Source organism: Ranitomeya variabilis, chromosome 5, assembly GCF_051348905.1.
Source record: "Ranitomeya variabilis isolate aRanVar5 chromosome 5, aRanVar5.hap1, whole genome shotgun sequence".
NCBI classification, from domain to species: domain Eukaryota; kingdom Metazoa; phylum Chordata; class Amphibia; order Anura; family Dendrobatidae; genus Ranitomeya; species Ranitomeya variabilis.
In genome coordinates this window covers 41,672,841-41,691,977 of record NC_135236.1, presented here as the reverse complement: position 1 = coordinate 41,691,977, position 19,137 = coordinate 41,672,841, and the positions used below count along the sequence as shown (strand labels likewise).

The 19,137-nt window shown below is 47.5% G+C and overlaps 1 protein-coding gene across 1 annotated transcript in view; it reads right to left on the bottom strand.

The window, feature by feature from the left end:
* The window catches only part of LOC143774283 (NXPE family member 3-like), a 127,285-nt gene that overhangs the window by 9,358 nt on the left and 98,790 nt on the right, over positions 1-19,137 (bottom strand). Inside the window, exon 4 of the mRNA XM_077261709.1 lies at positions 15,701-15,771. Within this exon, the coding sequence (XP_077117824.1) occupies positions 15,701-15,771 (71 nt within the window). The remainder of the gene's footprint in view (positions 1-15,700; positions 15,772-19,137) is intronic.

Sequence of the window (19,137 nt, the reverse complement as noted above, 5' to 3'; positions counted from 1 at the left end):
GCTACCATACAATATAATGCAGCACAGCCCCATAGAATGTAATGCAGCACAGCCCCATAGAATGCAATGCAGCACAGCCCCATAGAATATAATGCAGCACAGCCCCATATAATATAATGCAGCACAGCTCCAATAGAATGGAATGCAGCCAACCCCATAGAATATAATGCAGCACAGGCCCATAGAATGGAATGCAGCCAGCCCCATAGAATATAATGCAGCACAGGCCCATGGAATGCAGCCAGCCCCATAGAATATAATGCAGCACAGGCCCATGGAATGGAATGCAGCCAGCCCCATAGAATATAATGCAGCACATGCCCATGGAATGGAATGCAGCCAGCCCCATAGAATATAATGCAGCCAGCCCCATAGAATGTAATGCAGGCAGCCACCATACAATATAATGCAGCACAGCCCCCATAGAATGTAATGCAGGCAGCCCCCACAGAATGTACTGCAGGCAGGCAGCCCCCATAGAATGTACTGCAGGCAGGCAGCCCCCATAGAATGTACTGCAGGCAGGCAGCCCCCATAGAATGGAATGCAGGCAGGCAGCCCCCATAGAATGGAATGCAGGCAGGCAGCCCCCATAGAATGGAATGCAGGCAGGCAGCCCCCATAGAATGGAATGCAGGCAGGCAGCCCCCATAGAATGTACTGCAGGCAGGCAGCCCCCATAGAATGTACTGCAGGCAGGCAGCCCCCATAGAATGGAATGCAGGCAGGCAGCCCCCATAGAATGGAATGCAGGCAGGCAGCCCCCATAGAATGGAATGCAGGCAGGCAGCCCCCATAGAATGGAATGCAGGCAGGCAGCCCCCATAGAATGTAATGCAGGCAGGCAGCCCCCATAGAATGTACTGCAGGCAGGCAGCCCCCATAGAATGTACTGCAGGCAGGCAGCCCCCATAGAATGGAATGCAGGCAGGCAGACCCCATAGAATGGAATGCAGGCAGGCAGCCCCCATAGAATGGAATGCAGGCAGGCAGCCCCCATAGAATGGAATGCAGGCAGGCAGCCCCCATAAAATGGAATGCAGGCAGGCAGCCCCCATAGAATGGAATGCAGGCAGGCAGGCAGTCCCCCCCCCCCCCCAATAGCTCCACAATCCACTCATCACTCTTTGTTAAAAAAAAAAACAAACACTCTACTCACCTCTCTCCTCGTGCCCCGCGCTGCTCTCCTCTGGCTCCGGTCTCAGCAGCTGCAGTCTGCCCGGCGTCCGGTCACACAGCAGGTGCGCGATGATATGACGTCATCGCGCACCCGCAGTGTCAGCGGCAGGCAGAGCGGGGAATGATGGGAGAGGGGGCGTCAGCGGACGCTCTCTCCTCCATCATTGCATTCAACTGTACCGGCGTCTATGACGCCGGTATAGTTGAATGCGGGGCCGGGAGTGTGCCGCATCAGCGGGGGGAAGAGTGCCGACAGCGGCACACTCAAGCGGCCCACTACTGCCATCGGCCCTTCTGGCATTTGCCAGAACTGCCCTATGGCCAGTCCGGCCCTGCTCCCGCCCTCTTAAAGGACCAGCACGTGCACTTGCTATTTCCTCCCCAGCCAATGGTTTTGAGGCATTATGTATATATTGTTTCCTCTCCACTGGGGAGGTGCTTGAGCATCATTAATGTTTCAGTCTATGTTGTGTAAGGTCACATACCAGTGCAGGTCCTGCTTGCTATACTCTAAATACAAATCCTGCCTTCTGTACTCCTAGTACAAATCCCGTTTGCTGCACTCAGAAGCAAATCCTGCTTGCTGCACTCAGATGCAAACTCTGTCTCTGATACAAGCTCTGCCTGCCACTCAATTCAGTCAGTCCTTCGGGTCCAGCTGCTGCGCTACCGTTGGTCTGCCTTGGAGTGGTACCTGGCATTCATCAGGAGCCAAGTCTAACCTCACCATCAGGGGCTCTAGTGAATAGTCAGGTGATCGCTTAGTCACGCCCCTCCAAGCTCTCCGCAGCCCGTGGCAAACTGGTTCCACAAACCAAGAGCATAACACCCATTATTAGTGGTTCTCCCATACTATTTGCTTATGCAGTGAATGCACGGCCTGGCCAAAATTTAGATGCACCTCAATACCCCTTTGAAGATACGTACAAGAGGGCTTCCTGAAAACATTTTTCCCATTATTAGGACATATCATGTTTACAGAGTGGGCACAGATTAAGGACCTCTGCACCCTTCTGCACAGTTTTGAAATGGCTACAAAGATGGTTAGCGCTGACGACGCCTTCATCAGTGTTGTGAATTAGACTTTTTTGGTTCCCTCTTGTGGTTACTAGTGATATGACTCTGGGATTTTCTTCCCTCAGTTTGCACCCACCTGCGTCGTTAGTCCAGGGGTGTTGCTATGTAAACTCCCTGGATCCTTAGTCCAGTGCCTGGCATCGTTGTAATCAGATCCCTTCTGTTTGCTCCTATCTGCTGGTCCTGGTTCGTGCAAAATTAAGCTAAGTCTTGCTTCTTTGTTTTTTGGGTTATTTGCTTGCTCTCATTTTTTGTCCAGCTTGTACTAAATGTTATTTTTGACCTTGCTGGAAGCTCTAGGGGGCTGGTGTTCTCCCCCCGGGTTAGACGATTCGGGGGTTCTTGAATTTCCAGCGTGGATATTTTTGATAGGGTTTTTGCTGACCATATAAGTTATCTTACTATATTCTGCTATTAGCTAGTGGGCCTCTCTTTGCTAAATACCTAGCTCATTCTTACGTTTGTCTTTTCCTCTTACCTCACCGTTATTATTTGTTGGGGGCTTGTATCCAACTTTTGGGGTCTTTTCTCTGGAGGCAAGAAAGGTCTTTCTTTTCCCTTCTAGGGTTAGTTAGTTCTCCGGCTGGCGCGAGACGTCTAGAATCAACGTAGGCACGTTCCCCGGCTGCTGTTATTTGTGGTGCTAGGATTAGATATATGGTCAGCCCAGTTACCACTGCCCTATGAGCTGGTTTTTGTGTTTGCAGACTTAGTAGTTATTTCTGAGACCCTCTGCCATTGGGGTCATAACAGTATGCCAGGCCAACATTGAATGTTTAATGCATTGCAGTGGGACTACAAGAAAGGAAATTCTGAGTTTTTTTTTTTTCCTCTCTTTCTCCCCTTTACCTTTGAGTGGCTTGTGCTTGCTGCAGACATGAATGTCCAGACCTTGATTACAAGTGTAGACCAGCTGGCTGCTCGTGTGCAGGGCATACAAGATTTTGTTACCAGTAGTCCTATGTCTGAACCTAAAATACCTATTCCTGAACTGTTTTCTGGAGACCGATTTAGGTTTAGGAATTTCAAGAATAATTGTAAATTGTTTCTTTCTCTGAGACCCCGTTCATCTGGAGATTCAGCTCAGCAAGTTAAAATTGTTATTTCTTTTTTACGGGGCGACCCTCAGGATTGGGCTTTCTCGCTAGCGCCAGGAGATCTGGCATTGGCAAATATTGATGCATTTTTTCTGGCGCTCGGATTGCTTTACGAGGAACCCAATCTTGAAATTCAGGCAGAAAAAGCCTTGCTGGCTATTTCTCAGGGTCAGGATGAAGCTGAAGTGTATTGCCAAAGATTTCGGAAATGGTCCGTGCTTACTCAGTGGAATGAGTGTGCTCTGGCCGCAAATTTCAGAAATGGCCTTTCTGAAGCCATTAAGAATGTGATGGTGGGTTTCCCCACTCCTACAAGTCTGAATGATTCCATGGCGCTGGCTATTCAAATTGACCGGCGTCTGCGGGAGCGCAAAACCGCTAATCCTCTGGTGGTGTTGTCTGAACAAACACCTGATTTAATGCAATGTGATAGAATTCAGACTAGAAATGAGCGGAAAAATCATAGACGTCAGAATGGATTGTGTTTTTACTGTGGTGATTCTACACATGTTATATCAGCATGCTCTAAACGCCTAACAAGGGTTGTTAGTCCTGTCGCCATTGGTAATTTGCAACCTAAATTTATTTTGTCTGTGACTTTAATTTGCTCATTGTCTTCCTACCCTGTTATGGCGTTTGTGGATTCAGGTGCTGCCCTGAGTCTTATGGATTTGTCATTTGCCAAGCGCTGTGGTTTTGTTCTTGAACCGTTGGTAAATCCTATTCCTCTTAGAGGTATTGATGCTACGCCATTGGCGGAAAATAAACCGCAGTTTTGGACGCAGGTAACCATGTGCATGACTCCTGAACATCGGGAGGTGATTCGTTTTCTTGTTCTGCATAAAATGCAGGATTTGGTCGTTTTGGGTCTGCCATGGTTACAGACCCACAATCCAGTCTTGGATTGGAAGGCAATGTCTGTGTCAAGTTGGGGTTGTCAGGGAATTCATGCTGATTCCCCGCCGGTGTCTATTGCTTCCTCTACTCCTTCAGAAGTTCCTGAGTATTTGTCTGATTATCAGGATGTATTCAGCGAGTCCAGATCCAGTGCTTTGCCTCCTCATAGGGACTGTGACTGCGCTATAGATTTGATTCCTGGTAGTAAGTTTCCTAAGGGACGATTGTTTAATCTGTCTGTGCCTGAGCATGCCGCAATGCGTTCGTATATCAAGGAGTCTCTGGAGAAGGGGCATATCCGTCCATCCTCTTCCCCTCTTGGTGTGGGATTCTTTTTTGTGGCCAAGAAGGACGGATCTTTGAGACCTTGTATTGACTATCGGCTTCTGAATAAAATCACTGTTAAATTTCAGTATCCTTTGCCTCTGTTGTCGGACTTGTTTGCCCGGATTAAAAGTGCCAAGTGGTTCACCAAGATAGATCTTCGTGGTGCGTACAACCTTGTGCGCATTAAGCAAGGAGATGAATGGAAGACTGCATTTAATACGCCCGAAGGTCATTTTGAGTACTTGGTGATGCCTTTTGGGCTCTCTAATGCTCCCTCAGTGTTTCAGTCCTTTATGCATGATATTTTCCAGAAGTATCTGGATAAATTTATGATTGTTTATCTGGATGATATTCTGGTTTTCTCTGAAGATTGGGACTCACATGTGGAGCAGGTCAGGATGGTGTTTCAGGTTTTGCGTGAGAATGCTTTGTTTGTTAAGGGCTCAAAGTGTCTCTTTGGAGTACAGAAGATTCCCTTTTTGGGGTTTATTTTTTCCCCTTCTGCTGTGGAGATGGACCCAGTCAAGGTCCGAGCTATTCATGAGTGGACTCAACCCATGTCAGTTAAGAGTCTTCAGAAGTTCTTGGGTTTTGCTAACTTCTACCGTCGTTTTATCGCTAATTTTTCTAGCGTTGTTAAACCTTTGACGGATATGACCAAGAAAGGTTCTGATGTGGCTAACTGGGCTCCTGCAGCCGTGGAGGCGTTCCAGGAGTTGAAACGCCGGTTTACTTCGGCGCCTGTTTTGTGCCAGCCTGATGTCTCACTTCCCTTTCAGGTCGAAGTGGATGCTTCTGAGATTGGGGCAGGGGCCGTTTTGTCACAGAGAGGCCCTGGTTGTTCAGTAATGAGACCATGTGCTTTCTTCTCTAGGAAGTTTTCGCCTGCTGAGCGGAATTATGATGTTGGAAATCGGGAGTTGCTGGCCATGAAGTGGGCATTTGAGGAGTGGCGTCATTGGCTCGAGGGTGCTAAGCATCGTGTGGTGGTCTTGACTGATCACAAAAATTTGATGTATCTCGAGTCTGCTAAACGTCTGAATCCTAGACAGGCCCGCTGGTCATTGTTTTTCTCCCGTTTTGACTTTGTGGTCTCGTATTTACCAGGTTCAAAGAATGTGAAGGCTGATGCTCTTTCAAGGAGCTTTGTGCCTGACTCTCCTGGAGTCGCAGAACCAGTTGGTATTCTTAAAGAGGGAGTTATCTTGTCAGCCATTTCTCCTGATTTGCGACGCGTGTTGCAGAGATTTCAGGCTGGTAGACCTGACTCTTGTCCACCTGACAGACTGTTTGTTCCTGATAAGTGGACCAGCAGAGTCATTTCCGAGGTTCATTCCTCGGTGTTGGCAGGTCATCCGGGAATTTTTGGCACCAGAGATCTGGTGGCTAGGTCCTTTTGGTGGCCTTCCTTGTCACGGGATGTGCGGTCATTTGTGCAGTCCTGTGGGACTTGTGCTCGAGCTAAGCCTTGCTGTTCTCGTGCCAGCGGGTTGCTCTTGCCCTTGCCTGTCCCGAAGAGGCCTTGGACACACATTTCCATGGATTTCATTTCTGATCTCCCGGTGTCTCAGGGTATGTCTGTCATCTGGGTGGTATGTGATCGCTTTTCGAAAATGGTCCATTTGGTGCCTTTGCCTAAGCTGCCTTCCTCTTCCGATCTGGTTCCTGTGTTCTTTCAGAATGTGGTTCGTTTGCACGGCATTCCTGAGAATATTGTGTCTGACAGAGGATCCCAGTTTGTTTCCAGGTTCTGGTGATCCTTTTGTGCTAGGATGGGCATTGATTTGTCGTTCTCGTCTGCCTTTCATCCTCAGACTAATGGACAAACGGAGCGAACTAATCAGACTCTGGAGGCTTATTTGAGGTGTTTTGTTTCGGCAGATCAGGATGATTGGGTGACCTTCTTGCCGTTGGCTGAGTTTGCCCTTAATAATCGGGCTAGTTCCGCTACTTTGGTTTCTCCATTTTTCTGCAACTCTGGTTTCCATCCTCGTTTTTCCTCGGGACATGTGGAGCCTTCTAACTGTCCTGGGGTAGATTCTGTGGTGGATAGGTTGCAGCAGATCTGGAATCATGTGGTGGACAACTTAAAATTGTCACAGGAGAAGGCTCAGCGTTTTGCCAACCGCCGCCGCGGTGTGGGTCCCCGACTTCGTGTTGGGGATTTGGTGTGGCTGTCTTCTCGATTTGTTCCTATGAAGGTCTCCTCTCCTAAATTTAAGCCTCGCTTCATCGGTCCTTACAAGATATTGGAAATCCTTAATCCAGTGTCCTTTCGCTTGGATCTTCCGGTGTCGTTTGCCATTCACAACGTGTTCCATAGGTCTTTGTTGCGACTCTACGTTGTGCCTGTGGTTCCTTCTGCTGAGCCTCCTGCTCCGGTGTTGGTTGAGGGCGAGTTGGAGTACATGGTGGAGAAGATCTTGGATTCTCGTCTCTCCAGACGGAGGCTTCAGTATCTGGTCAAGTGGAAGGGCTATGGTCAGGAGGATAATTCCTGGGTGGTTGCCTCTGATGTGCATGCGGCCGATTTAGTTCGTGCCTTTCACGCTGCTCATCCTGATCGCCCTGGTGGTCTTGGTGAGGGTTCGGTGACCCCTCCTTAAGGGGGGGGTACTGTTGTGAATTAGACTTTTTTGGCTCCCTCTTGTGGTTACTAGTGATATGACTCTGGGATTTTCTTCCCTCAGTTTGCACCCACCTGGGTCGTTAGTCCAGGGGTGTTGCTATATAAACTCCCTGGATCCTTAGTCCAGTGCCTGGCATCGTTGTAATCAGATCCCTTCTGTTTGCTCCTATCTGCTGGTCCTGGTTCGTGCAAAATTAAGCTAAGTCTTGCTTCTTTGTTTTTTGGGTTATTTGCTTGCTCTCATTTTTTGTCTAGCTTGTACTAAATGTTATTCTTGACCTTGCTGGAAGCTCTAGGGGGCTGGTGTTCTCCCCCCGGGCCGTTAGACGGTTCGGGGGTTCTTGAATTTCCAGCGTGGATATTTTTGATAGGGTTTTTGCTGACCATATAAGTTATCTTACTCTATTCTGCTATTAGCTAGTGGGCCTCTCTTTGCTAAATACCTAGCTCATTCTTACGTTTGTCTTTTCCTCACCGTTATTATTTGTTGGGGGCTTGTATCCAACTTTTGGGGTCTTTTCTCTGGAGGCAAGAAAGGTCTTTCTTTTCCCTTCTAGGGTTAGTTAGTTCTCCGGCTGGCGCGAGACGTCTAGAATCAACGTAGGCACGTTCCCCGGCTGCTGTTATTTGTGGTGCTAGGATTAGATATATGGTCAGCCCAGTTACCACTGCCCTATGAGCTGGTTTTTGTGTTTGCAGACTTAGTAGTTATTTCTGAGACCCTCTGCCATTGGGGTCATAACACATCAGCATCACTATTCCGGTCATCTACATGCTGGAGCTGACTTTAAATAGACTGCTGGAGGAGATGGTGGTCCCAGAGGAAGAGGAGGAAGCAGAGCAGGATGCGTAAGGGATAACATTGTCTCTAAGTTCAAGACTAAAGTAGTGAAAAGTAAACTTGGCTCTCAACTATACATCAAACAAAGAAAATTTTACTGCAGCCAAACAGTAGTACAGTATCCAGACATTTCGGTCCAACACGGACCTTCATCAGTGTTCCTTTCTGCTATTTGTATATGCAGAGAAAATATGAGAAAGCAAGACGAAGGGTCTGCTTATTAACCCATGAGAAAGCCGCAGGACTCATAAATTGGAATGCCTTTATCTAGGGCTCCTAAGATACCCAATGTAGTAAGGGAGTAACCAGCAGCGGACACCGCGTTATACAACACTAGTATCTCGACCACTATATTGCGACATTATCTACTCCCCTACTCCATTGGGTATCTGAGGAGCCCCAGTTAAAGGCATTCCAAAATATGAGTCCTGTGGCTTTCTCATAGGTTAATAAGCAGACCCTTAGTCTTGCTTTCTCATCTTTTCTCTGCATATACAAATAGCAGAAAGGAACACTGATGAAGGTCCGTGTTGGACCGAAATGTCTGGATACTGTACTACTGTTTGGCTGCAGTAAATGCAGCCATGGTTGGTCTACATCTTCTAGGTTAGTTGTAATGGAAGACGTGTTGGCTCCAATTATACAATTTCTATTCTAGTGAAAGTTATTCCACTTCGGTGGTGTCAGGCCCTCATTTTTTTAAATGTGAAAACCAGAGGTTGGGTGTCCATATGCTTGATTGGGTGTAATTCAAGAACTGTCGGTCTCTATTATACTATTTCTACTCTTGTGAAATTGATGCCACTTCTGTGGTGTAAGACCCTCATTTGTTTAAACGTGAACACTCCTGGCTGGATGTCCATCTGCTGTATTGAGTGAAGTGGAAGACCTGTCTGTCCCTATTATACTATTTCTACTGTGGTGAAATTGATGCCACTTTGGTGGTGTCTGCCAATCATTTTGGAAAATGTGAACACTCCTGGTTGGATGTCCATCTGTTGGATTGGGTGTAGTGGAAGACCGGTCAGTCCCTATTATACTATTTCTACTCTCGTGAAATTGATTCCACTTCTGTGGTGTAAGGCACTCATTTGTTTAAATGTGAACACTCCAGATTGGGTGTTCATCTGCTGGATTGGGTTTAGTGGAAGACCTGACAGTCCCTATTATACTATTTCTACTGTGGTGAAATTGATGCCACTTTGGTGGTGTCTGACAATAATTTTTGGAAATGTCAAAACTCCTTGTTGGGTGTCCTTCTGCTGGATTGGGTGTAGTGGTAGGACTGTCGGTCCCTGTTATACTATTTCTACTGTGGTGAAATTGATGCCACTTTGGAGGTGTCTGCCAATAATTTTGGGAAATGTGAACACTCTTGGTTGGGTCTCCTTCATGCATGTTGCCTGTAGCAGTAGGCCTCCGAGACCGTCAGGCCTCCACTTCCTTGCACTATACTACCAATGTTACTATGCTTAAATTTTTATGACAGTGGTAGTCTAGAAAACTGATATTTGTGCCACCTGAGTGTGGCTCAGCATGAAAGCAGGTAGAGGTGTTGCATGTGGTATCAGGACTCCCAGCACAGGAGGCCTACACCGATCCTTCACCCACCACATCTTAGTGTGTCATTCAATTTAAAACTGTAAATACTGTCCCAGACCACAATACCTCATGCCTGGCTGATTGCTGCAGAGCCAGTCTAAAATTTGTACTGTGGGTGAATTTAGGCCACTTTCCTGGTGTCTGTCCCTCATTTGATGTGTTTTGACAGCATTTGGGGCCATTATAAGGTGTTGTGTGCAGCGCCCCCTCCACCGCCGCAGGGCCGAGGGGTACCCGGTACCGGGCCTCTGAGTCTCTGCTTCTGGGGTTGTCACGGCGGCTAGGCCCCGGTCCGTGACCCTGCCGTGGGGGGGGGCGCACAGTAAAATGCAAGGTGTGGGTGTTGGTAGTAATGATAGCGATGTAGCGGTGCAGTTGTGGGGGTGCAGGTCGCAGTAAATAACAAGGACACCAGGTTGCAGTCTCTTTACCTCTTTACTGGAGATCTCTGAGTCCTCAGTCCAGAACACGGTTCACCAGGCTACGCAAGTCCAGCCGGTCCAATGGCACCTCCAGAGTCCTCCTCTCAGGTGGAGATCTGTGCCTTCCTTCTAGCGCTATGTGTTGTAGTCCTTCCCTGCTGTGCTCACGGAAAGTGACCCCACAACGGTTGTGTCTGTTTCTTAAGTTCCCTCACAACTCGATTTGATGTTCCTCTGTAATCCACCCCTTCCCTGTATTCAGGTTGGAATGGCACCCGTTTGTCAGGTAGGCCTGGAGTTCTTCCGGGACCCTAGAGACGCCCCTCTCCCGCAATTGCCCCCCAAGACTTCATAGGTGATATGTGGTAGACAGCCCGCCTGAGACCGACTGTCCTGCCGCTGTTTGGAGTATGGCTTGAAGCTGTATTCTAATCCACTCCCTCGGCGTTCCGGCCACCGGTATTGCGCCTCAGCAGGGTGCTGCCTCTTTCAACAAAACCCCTGCTGGTATTCTCCTTCTGCTTGATCTCGTTTCTCACTCAGCACAATCTGCCTCGCTTCTAGTCCTTTCTTGGGCACCGCCGCTAAGCTGAGCAGGCACGGTCCCGTTACGTTCTCTCAATGCCAAGCCTCTGCCAGGATCCCACCCCTGGCAGAGACCCTACAGTCTCTCCCTTCACAACACCCTCTGCCACAGGGTGTTGCTCTGTTCAATCCCGTCAGCGTTCTCTTCTAACTTCCTGCCTGACCCCCAGTTTACCCACTATGGTGGGGAGTGACCTAATGAATAGCACCCTTAGCTCCCCCCGGAGGCCCTGCTGTGAAACATATTGGTGTCTGTGATACCTGATTGGAGGAACTCCTTCAGTGCCATCGAACGTACCATGGCTCCCCTTAGTGGCAGAGCCACAGTACTGCAACGACCAGAACTCTGGGGCGCTGCACTCCCCCCTGGTTAAACACAGTACTCCGGGACTGGGAAGAAAAACAACAATACAGATTAGTAAACAGACATACAATTTTGTTGAGTGCAAAACAATAAGTATACTTGAACAGGCTTCCCTTTATGGGAGGTGAGGACACTTTTAACGTTACAAACATAGTCAACATTATAAATTACAGGCTATACATAACTCCTGTTACCCAACCGGGTATTCTACTTAGTGCAAATTCTGGAACAATAAATTAACATTGCCTTTAAGAAACATACACTCTTAGTTTACCAAAGGCCTTCCTATAATCACATTACAGGGTAGGGTAACTTCACATTCTCCTACTTTGAACCTGCAGGACCGCCTGTCCCTATGGCACCAGACCTACTGCCTCTCCTTTCTTTTACAGGACCGCCCCGTTCAGCCAGAGCCTACTGCCTTTCGCTACTATACATAGTATAGACATAACATTCCTTTCGTTTAAAGAACTCTGAGCCAGCTCTACTCGGCTCCTTTAAGGACTCACTCCCTAACCCCTACGGGTTCGCTTTCTGTCCTTAGTAACAAAGTAACTTTCTATGGGGACGCAGGGTTTACCTTCTATCCTCACCTTCATCATTACTTCTTTACTTTCAACTACGCAGATCTCTACTTCTACCCCTGCGGGCTCTCTGCATCTTTTCCTTTCACAAAACATTATTTTCAGATTTCACAATTCAAACAATTTAAACACATATAACTTTTCATGTAAAACAGTTACATTCTTTTTCTCAAAGCATCATCATGTTACCGTTCTAAAACAGTATCGCTTTCAAGTTCAATTCCACGCATCCCCTTTAAGAGGGGACCAAGCCTTTCTGAGGTAGCTCGTCTTCTCAGCCTACCAGTCCACGCAAAGGCTCCGGAATGGCATCTTCGCAAAGTGTCTTTTAACTAAAACCAGTAGGAAAGGTATCTTCGCAAAGTGTCTTTTAACTAAAACCAGTAGGAGGCACCCTTAAGAAGGTGCAACTATTTACAAGGAAGTTCGAATCATGCACAGTCCATGATTACTGCAGTTTGTGTAAAACTTCTGGAAAACAACAATAGTGACCCCGGGTCAACAAAGGGGTCACCTTTTAAAGTTTACCCTGGACGGGTTTAGCAACAAACAATCAGGAACAGTTAAAGGAAAACTATTTACATTTTTCAGGTTTCCGAGGTTTATTCTTCTTCAGGTGGCTTTGGTTCCGGGACCCCGGCCACTGTAGCGCCAGTGTCCGCGGTGGGTCTTCCCAGTGCAGTCAGACCACTTGACGCCTGAACCTGAAGACGGATCCTGGCTGCCAGCTCAGTTGCTGCAATGATATGGGCGGTGGCAATGTTGGTAAGCTCCGCTACATTTAGTTCGATCGCAGCTGAGGTAGTAGATGACACTCTCTCAGATCCACATCGGCGAACGTTGCGGGCACACTCTTCCCGGGCACTCCGATGGCGGATATCTCCTGACCGTGCAGGCTTCAGACCCTGGTTCACGGCTAATGCAGCGGAGACTTGCCCCATCTCTTTCCAGTCTTTCCATTGGGAAATCAGGCACTGTTTATATTGTTCCCAAGTGAGCACGGCAACGGCGTGGCTTCTTCTCCAAACCCCATTCGACTTAATCCGGGGGGCCTCCCACCGGAGAACCACTCCCTCTGAGCTCACATCTAGGAACTCCCCCATTGCGGTCGGTGGCAGGGGTACCAGACCCTTCATCACTTCGGGGGATGATGCCACCATTCCCGCCATGAAGAGGCGGCTACTGTTGTGAGAGGGGTCGGTCGCGAGAGCGGGATCGAGCGGGGAGGCAGGGGTGTCTTCCGTACCTACGCCTGATGTGGTTCCACCGATGTCGCTCCGGTCCATTAACAAGGGTGCTGGAGTCGGCTGCAGCCCGGACTGCGGCTCCTCCAATAGGATTCTCGGATTCGGCTCCGCTTGCTGTAGTTCCTCCTCCTCTAACTCCGAAGTCAGGATTGGTGGACGTAGCCCCGCTGTCGGGTCCGCAGGCTTCCGGTCCATCGTTGGTGAAGAAGGGCAGGCCGGAACTGCTCCTTCCTCGCTCAGGCACTCGCCGTTCATCGTCGCTGCCCGATAGTCGGTGGCAGTGCATGCACCTAACTCCGCCATTTCTCCGAGGTCGGGCTGCTCCATCCCCAGCCCCTCGCTGTTGCATATCAAGGGGTGTTTCTCTTCCGTTTTGGGGCAGGCCATTCCTCTGCAACCAGAAGTGCAGGGGGCGGTAGCCATTTCTCGCGCCACACTGGGAGTCTCCGCCCATAACACGCCCTCCTTCCCCTTGGATGTAGCAATGGCGGCGCCTTTTGGCGGGAACTTTTGGCGGCTAATGGCGCAGCACAGTCTTACAATAAAGTACAGTCCAAGCACAGTAAATCACAGTCTCTAGGCACACATGACCTGATTCTTCAGGCTTAAGTAGATCCTGTTCGTGACGCCAAGTTCTGCAGCGCCCCCTCCACCGCCGCAGGGCCGAGGGGTACCCGGTACCGGGCCTCTGAGTCTCTGCTTCTGGGGTTGTCACGGCGGCTAGGCCCCGGTCCGTGACCCTGCCGTGGGGGGGGGCGCACAGTAAAATGCAAGGTGTGGGTGTTGGTAGTAATGATAGCGATGTAGCGGTGCAGTTGTGGGGGTGCAGGTCGCAGTAAATAACAAGGACACCAGGTTGCAGTCTCTTTACCTCTTTACTGGAGATCTCTGAGTCCTCAGTCCAGAACACGGTTCACCAGGCTACGCAAGTCCAGCCGGTCCAATGGCACCTCCAGAGTCCTCCTCTCAGGTGGAGATCTGTGCCTTCCTTCTAGCGCTATGTGTTGTAGTCCTTCCCTGCTGTGCTCACGGAAAGTGACCCCACAACGGTTGTGTCTGTTTCTTAAGTTCCCTCACAACTCGATTTGATGTTCCTCTGTAATCCACCCCTTCCCTGTATTCAGGTTGGAATGGCACCCGTTTGTCAGGTAGGCCTGGAGTTCTTCCGGGACCCTAGAGACGCCCCTCTCCCGCAATTGCCCCCCAAGACTTCATAGGTGATATGTGGTAGACAGCCCGCCTGAGACCGACTGTCCTGCCGCTGTTTGGAGTATGGCTTGAAGCTGTATTCTAATCCACTCCCTCGGCGTTCCGGCCACCGGTATTGCGCCTCAGCAGGGTGCTGCCTCTTTCAACAAAACCCCTGCTGGTATTCTCCTTCTGCTTGATCTCGTTTCTCACTCAGCACAATCTGCCTCGCTTCTAGTCCTTTCTTGGGCACCGCCGCTAAGCTGAGCAGGCACGGTCCCGTTACGTTCTCTCAATGCCAAGCCTCTGCCAGGATCCCACCCCTGGCAGAGACCCTACAGTCTCTCCCTTCACAACACCCTCTGCCACAGGGTGTTGCTCTGTTCAATCCCGTCAGCGTTCTCTTCTAACTTCCTGCCTGACCCCCAGTTTACCCACTATGGTGGGGAGTGGCCTAATGAATAGCACCCTTAGCTCCCCCCGGAGGCCCTGCTGTGAAACATATTGGTGTCTGTGATACCTGATTGGAGGAACTCCTTCAGTGCCATCGAACGTACCATGGCTCCCCTTAGTGGCAGAGCCACAGTACTGCAACGACCAGAACTCTGGGGCGCTGCATTGTGCATGCGTTTGTTTTTGCTTCCATTGACCTGAATGGCGTTCGGCAATGTTCGGCGAATATTGCAAATTCGATGATCGTAATCCTAACCAAACATTGAAATATTCGCTCATCTCTACCAGTCACCAAGTAAAAGTTAGTCTGTTTTTATGAACCTCATGTCTCCTGGATTGATTTTTTGCCATGGTTCCAGAAGAGGGATTCCTGGCATTTGAAGAGGCCTGCGGCCCTGCAGTAAGCTTGATGCACCCCACACACAGCAGTACATCGGCACTGGGACACGTGTTGTCTGTAAGACGCCAAAGTAAGTGGGAACAGAATCTCGCCCACAGCTACCTTGCTCGGGCATCTTACAAAGCCAAAACCCCAACAGGATATTTAAGGTCTGAAACCTTGGTGAAAGTTATCTAAGCACACAAACCTTCGAGGTTACCCAAACTTTTGCATTGGCCCATTTTCTTATTATAATTTTTAAAATGTAAAAAAAATGACAATACAGATATATTTTTTGCCTAAAATACAAAGGAAATGTGTCATCTTTAATGTTTTTAGAGATCATTTCATCTTCAACTTACTTAACTGTTCACAATAACAGTAATTTTGACCAGGGGTGTCCAAACTTTTACATTACACTGTATGTCTGTCTGACTGATATTAGAGATATAAATCTGTTGATCTCAGGAGAATGGCTGCCAAAGTAGTAATATGAGATTAGCAATGATCTGACATGCTGGAGGTAGGTGGACAGACGGCAAACATATTCTAATAACTGAAAACAAGCACAGACTCATAAAAAATAGGCCATGTCTCAAAGCAATTGTAGATCTATACAGACCTAAATTGTAACCGATCTATGATTGCATCGAATCAAGACTATCCCATTTCTGGACTGATTGACCCTGTCCTTGCACAAGAGTGAGATCTGTTGTGGATTGATGTACTCTGTTCACCGGCTTGAAACTGAGACCTTGGATGTTTTTAAGAAGATTTAGCTGTATTTAAGTAAAACATATCCTAAGTGTATGGTGGTCTACAACCTTACCAGAGAAGCTCTCATCTGGCTTGATGATGATTGGTGGAACGGAACCAGATATAGTCTTGTCGGTGACAGGGCTAAAGGAGGAAAATCATAGATAATCTGAACAGTGACTAATCTTATTTCTAGAGACTGTCGGAGCCACCACCAATCTAAACCAAAAATCATTTCCTGCATTTTATTTATACAGGAGAAAATTTATTCATTTGGTCCTTTTAGAGAAGCCATGTCAGTATTACATAGCTACCGAATGGGAGCCCTGTGAACCTCTTCTTACTTGCACGCATACTCAACTCCTCTTTCAATTAGTCGTCCTGGTGTGACATCATATGTGCATTAAAATGATGTTGCGTGAGGCTGGCTAATCAAAACAGAAGCTGAAGATGCTGGCAGATAGGAAACAGTTTGCAAAACTCCCGCTAGCAAGTCATGGAATACTGACCTGCTGAGAATGTATTCGCTTGTCCATAACTAAATGTGTACGGTGTAATGTATGGATTGATCACATCTATGAGTATCAAAATGGATCTATTGAAGTAAATGTGTAGAACAGATTCGGTAATAGATATAGACTATGTAGAACATTCCAGAGAACTGGTGAAGCACATGTAAAGTATTGGAGTTGGCAGTGGTAGGTTTAGTTTGTGGACCATGTTACTCTTAGATCTTTAGCAGAACAGAAAGCATGGGTAGGGCGGTAAACAGAACAAAAGGAAGAGACATAGGGCAATGAATAAGAGCGGAGAGAATGGGTAGACAGATAGACAGACGAGGAATGTGATTTAAATTATTGCCGCACTGTGAAGAAAATGAATATGGAAGTAGATAAAGATGAAGATGAGATGTAGGGCAGTTTAGAACTGTGGAGAGCTTTGAGGGTGAAAGTGATAAGTTTATGCTGTTTACTATAGTAGATGGACAACTAGTGCAATGACTGGCACAGCGAGGAAGTATGTGTGTAGTGGCTGGACAGAAAGATAAGCCTGGCTGCTGTGTTTAGGATAGATTGGAGACAGGGGGATTTGTTGTGCAAAGGATCGATTAGTAGTGAGTTACAGTAATCAAGAGAAGAATTAATCAAAGGGACAGTAATAATTTCTGCAGTTTCTAGGGTAAGAATATAGAAGATTCTAGAGATGCTTGTGAAGTGCATGTGACATGATGATGTGAGTGATTCAATATACCATATATACTTGAGTATAAGCTGAAATTTTCAGCCCATTTTTTAGGCTAAAAGTGCCCCTCTCGGCTTATACTCGAGTCATTATCCCAGGGGGTGGGAGAGCGGCAGGAGTGGCGACTGTCACATCATACTCACCTGTTCCTGGCGCGGTCTCTGCACTTCCCTGCTTCTCCGATGGTCTCCGGTGCCCGCAGCTCTTCCTGTATTGAGCGGTCACGTGGTACCGCTCATTAAAGTAATGAATATGGACACGACTCCACTCTCATAGGCATGGAGCGTGTATTCATTACTTTAATGAGTGGTACCATGTGACCGCTGAACACAGGAACAAGCTGCCGGCGCGCACCAGAGACGATCAAAGAAGCAGGGACATACAGAGAGACCACCCCGGGAGGGTGAGTATGACGGGGAGGGTGAGCGATGCGATATTCACCTGTCTCCGTTCCACCGCCGGGCCCTATCTTCTGCATCCTCTGGCTGTGACGTTCAGGTCAGAGGGTGCAATGACGTAGTTAATGATCCCCCTCTGCCTGAACAGTCACTGCAGAGACCTGGAAGACACAGCGGTGCGCAGCGGTGGAACAGGGACAGGTGAATATCGCAAGTGCCGGGGGCCTGAGCCAGTGGCGACACTAGCACCTGGCACTCAGCGACGGGAGGTGAGTATGTCATTTTTTTTTAATCGCAGCAGTAGCATACAGGGCATATCATTCTATGGAACATCTTATGGGGCCTTCAACCTTTGTGCAGCATTATATGGGCATAATATTCTATGGAACATCTAATGGGGCCATCATCAACCTTTGTGCAGCATTATATGGGGCATGATATTCTATGGAGCATCTTATGGGGCCATCAACATTTGTGCAGCATTATAAGCGCATAATATTCTATGGAACATCTTATGGGGCCATCATCAACCTTTGAGCAGCATTATATGGGGCATGATATTCTATGGAGCATCTTATGGGGCCATCAACATTTGTGCAGCATTATATGGGGCATAATATTCTATGGAGCATCTTATGGGGCCATCAACCTTTGTGCAGCATTATATGGGGCATAATATTCTATGGAACATCTTATGGGGCCACCAACCTTTTTGCAGCAATATATGGGGCATAATATTCTATGGAGCATCTTATGGGGCCATAATTAACCTTTTATGGAGCATTATATGGGGCATATTTTAATATGGAGCACCTTATGGGGCCCATCATGAACTGTATGGAGCATTATATGGGGCTCATGATTCAATATGGATATTCAAAAACACTTAACCTACTGATGTCTCAATTAATTTTACTTTTATTGGTATCTATTTTTATAATTTACCAGAATTCCCACCCTAGGCTTATACTCAAGTCAATAAGTTTTGTCATTTTTTTATGGCAAAATTAGGGGTCTTGGCTTATACTCAGGTCGGCCTATACTCGAGTATATACGGTAAGTAGTAAAAAAAGATGTGGGTCTAACATAGCTCTATGAAGTCAGGTATCTTGGCTAGGAGTTATGTTAGTATCACATTGAAATGGAAATATTAGGTTCAGGAAGAGTAGTTTTCGTCAGCAATGAGGTTATTCTTCAATGAATCAAAAAAATTCAAAGATAAATTCAAGAAGCAAGTGTGCTGTCTCGTCTGTTTAAGGCTAAGTTCCCATGATGAGTATTAGATGAGTGCTTGACATCCCAGATTTATTTCAGCATTTCTGCATCTATTAACTAAATTAATGCAAAAGTAAAAAGAACAGCTCACCACACCTCTATCACTAACATTTCAGGTGCTCGGCAGCCTGAGGAGGCACAAAGATAAATGTGACTGAAGAAAAAGTCAGCACTTCGTCCTCTAGGAAGAACTCTTGATCTTAATTCAAAAAATCATGTAAAAAGACGTTTAAAAAATGCGGATCACAACGTCTTATGCGTTTCAGAAAAAATTGTCCTGAATCATAGCTGGTCAGTACATGTTACCATCACCACTGAAAAGATGATAGCGCACCCCTCCCCCTTTAACATTTCTCAAATCAGGTTACGGTTCATTAATGGGTGTGCATTCTCCACATGGAGATAACCTATAGGTATAAAGCACAAACTCAAAATACAAAAACATCAATCAAAAATTAATAAAAGCAGATGCCTGGATCAACCCATCAATAATGGTGAACAAGATCTTGCGTCTCAAGTTTAACCCATTGGGCTGCCTGGTCTGTAAAACAAAAATCCAGTAGGCTTCTCTGGTTTCCCCTCAAAATAGGCTCAT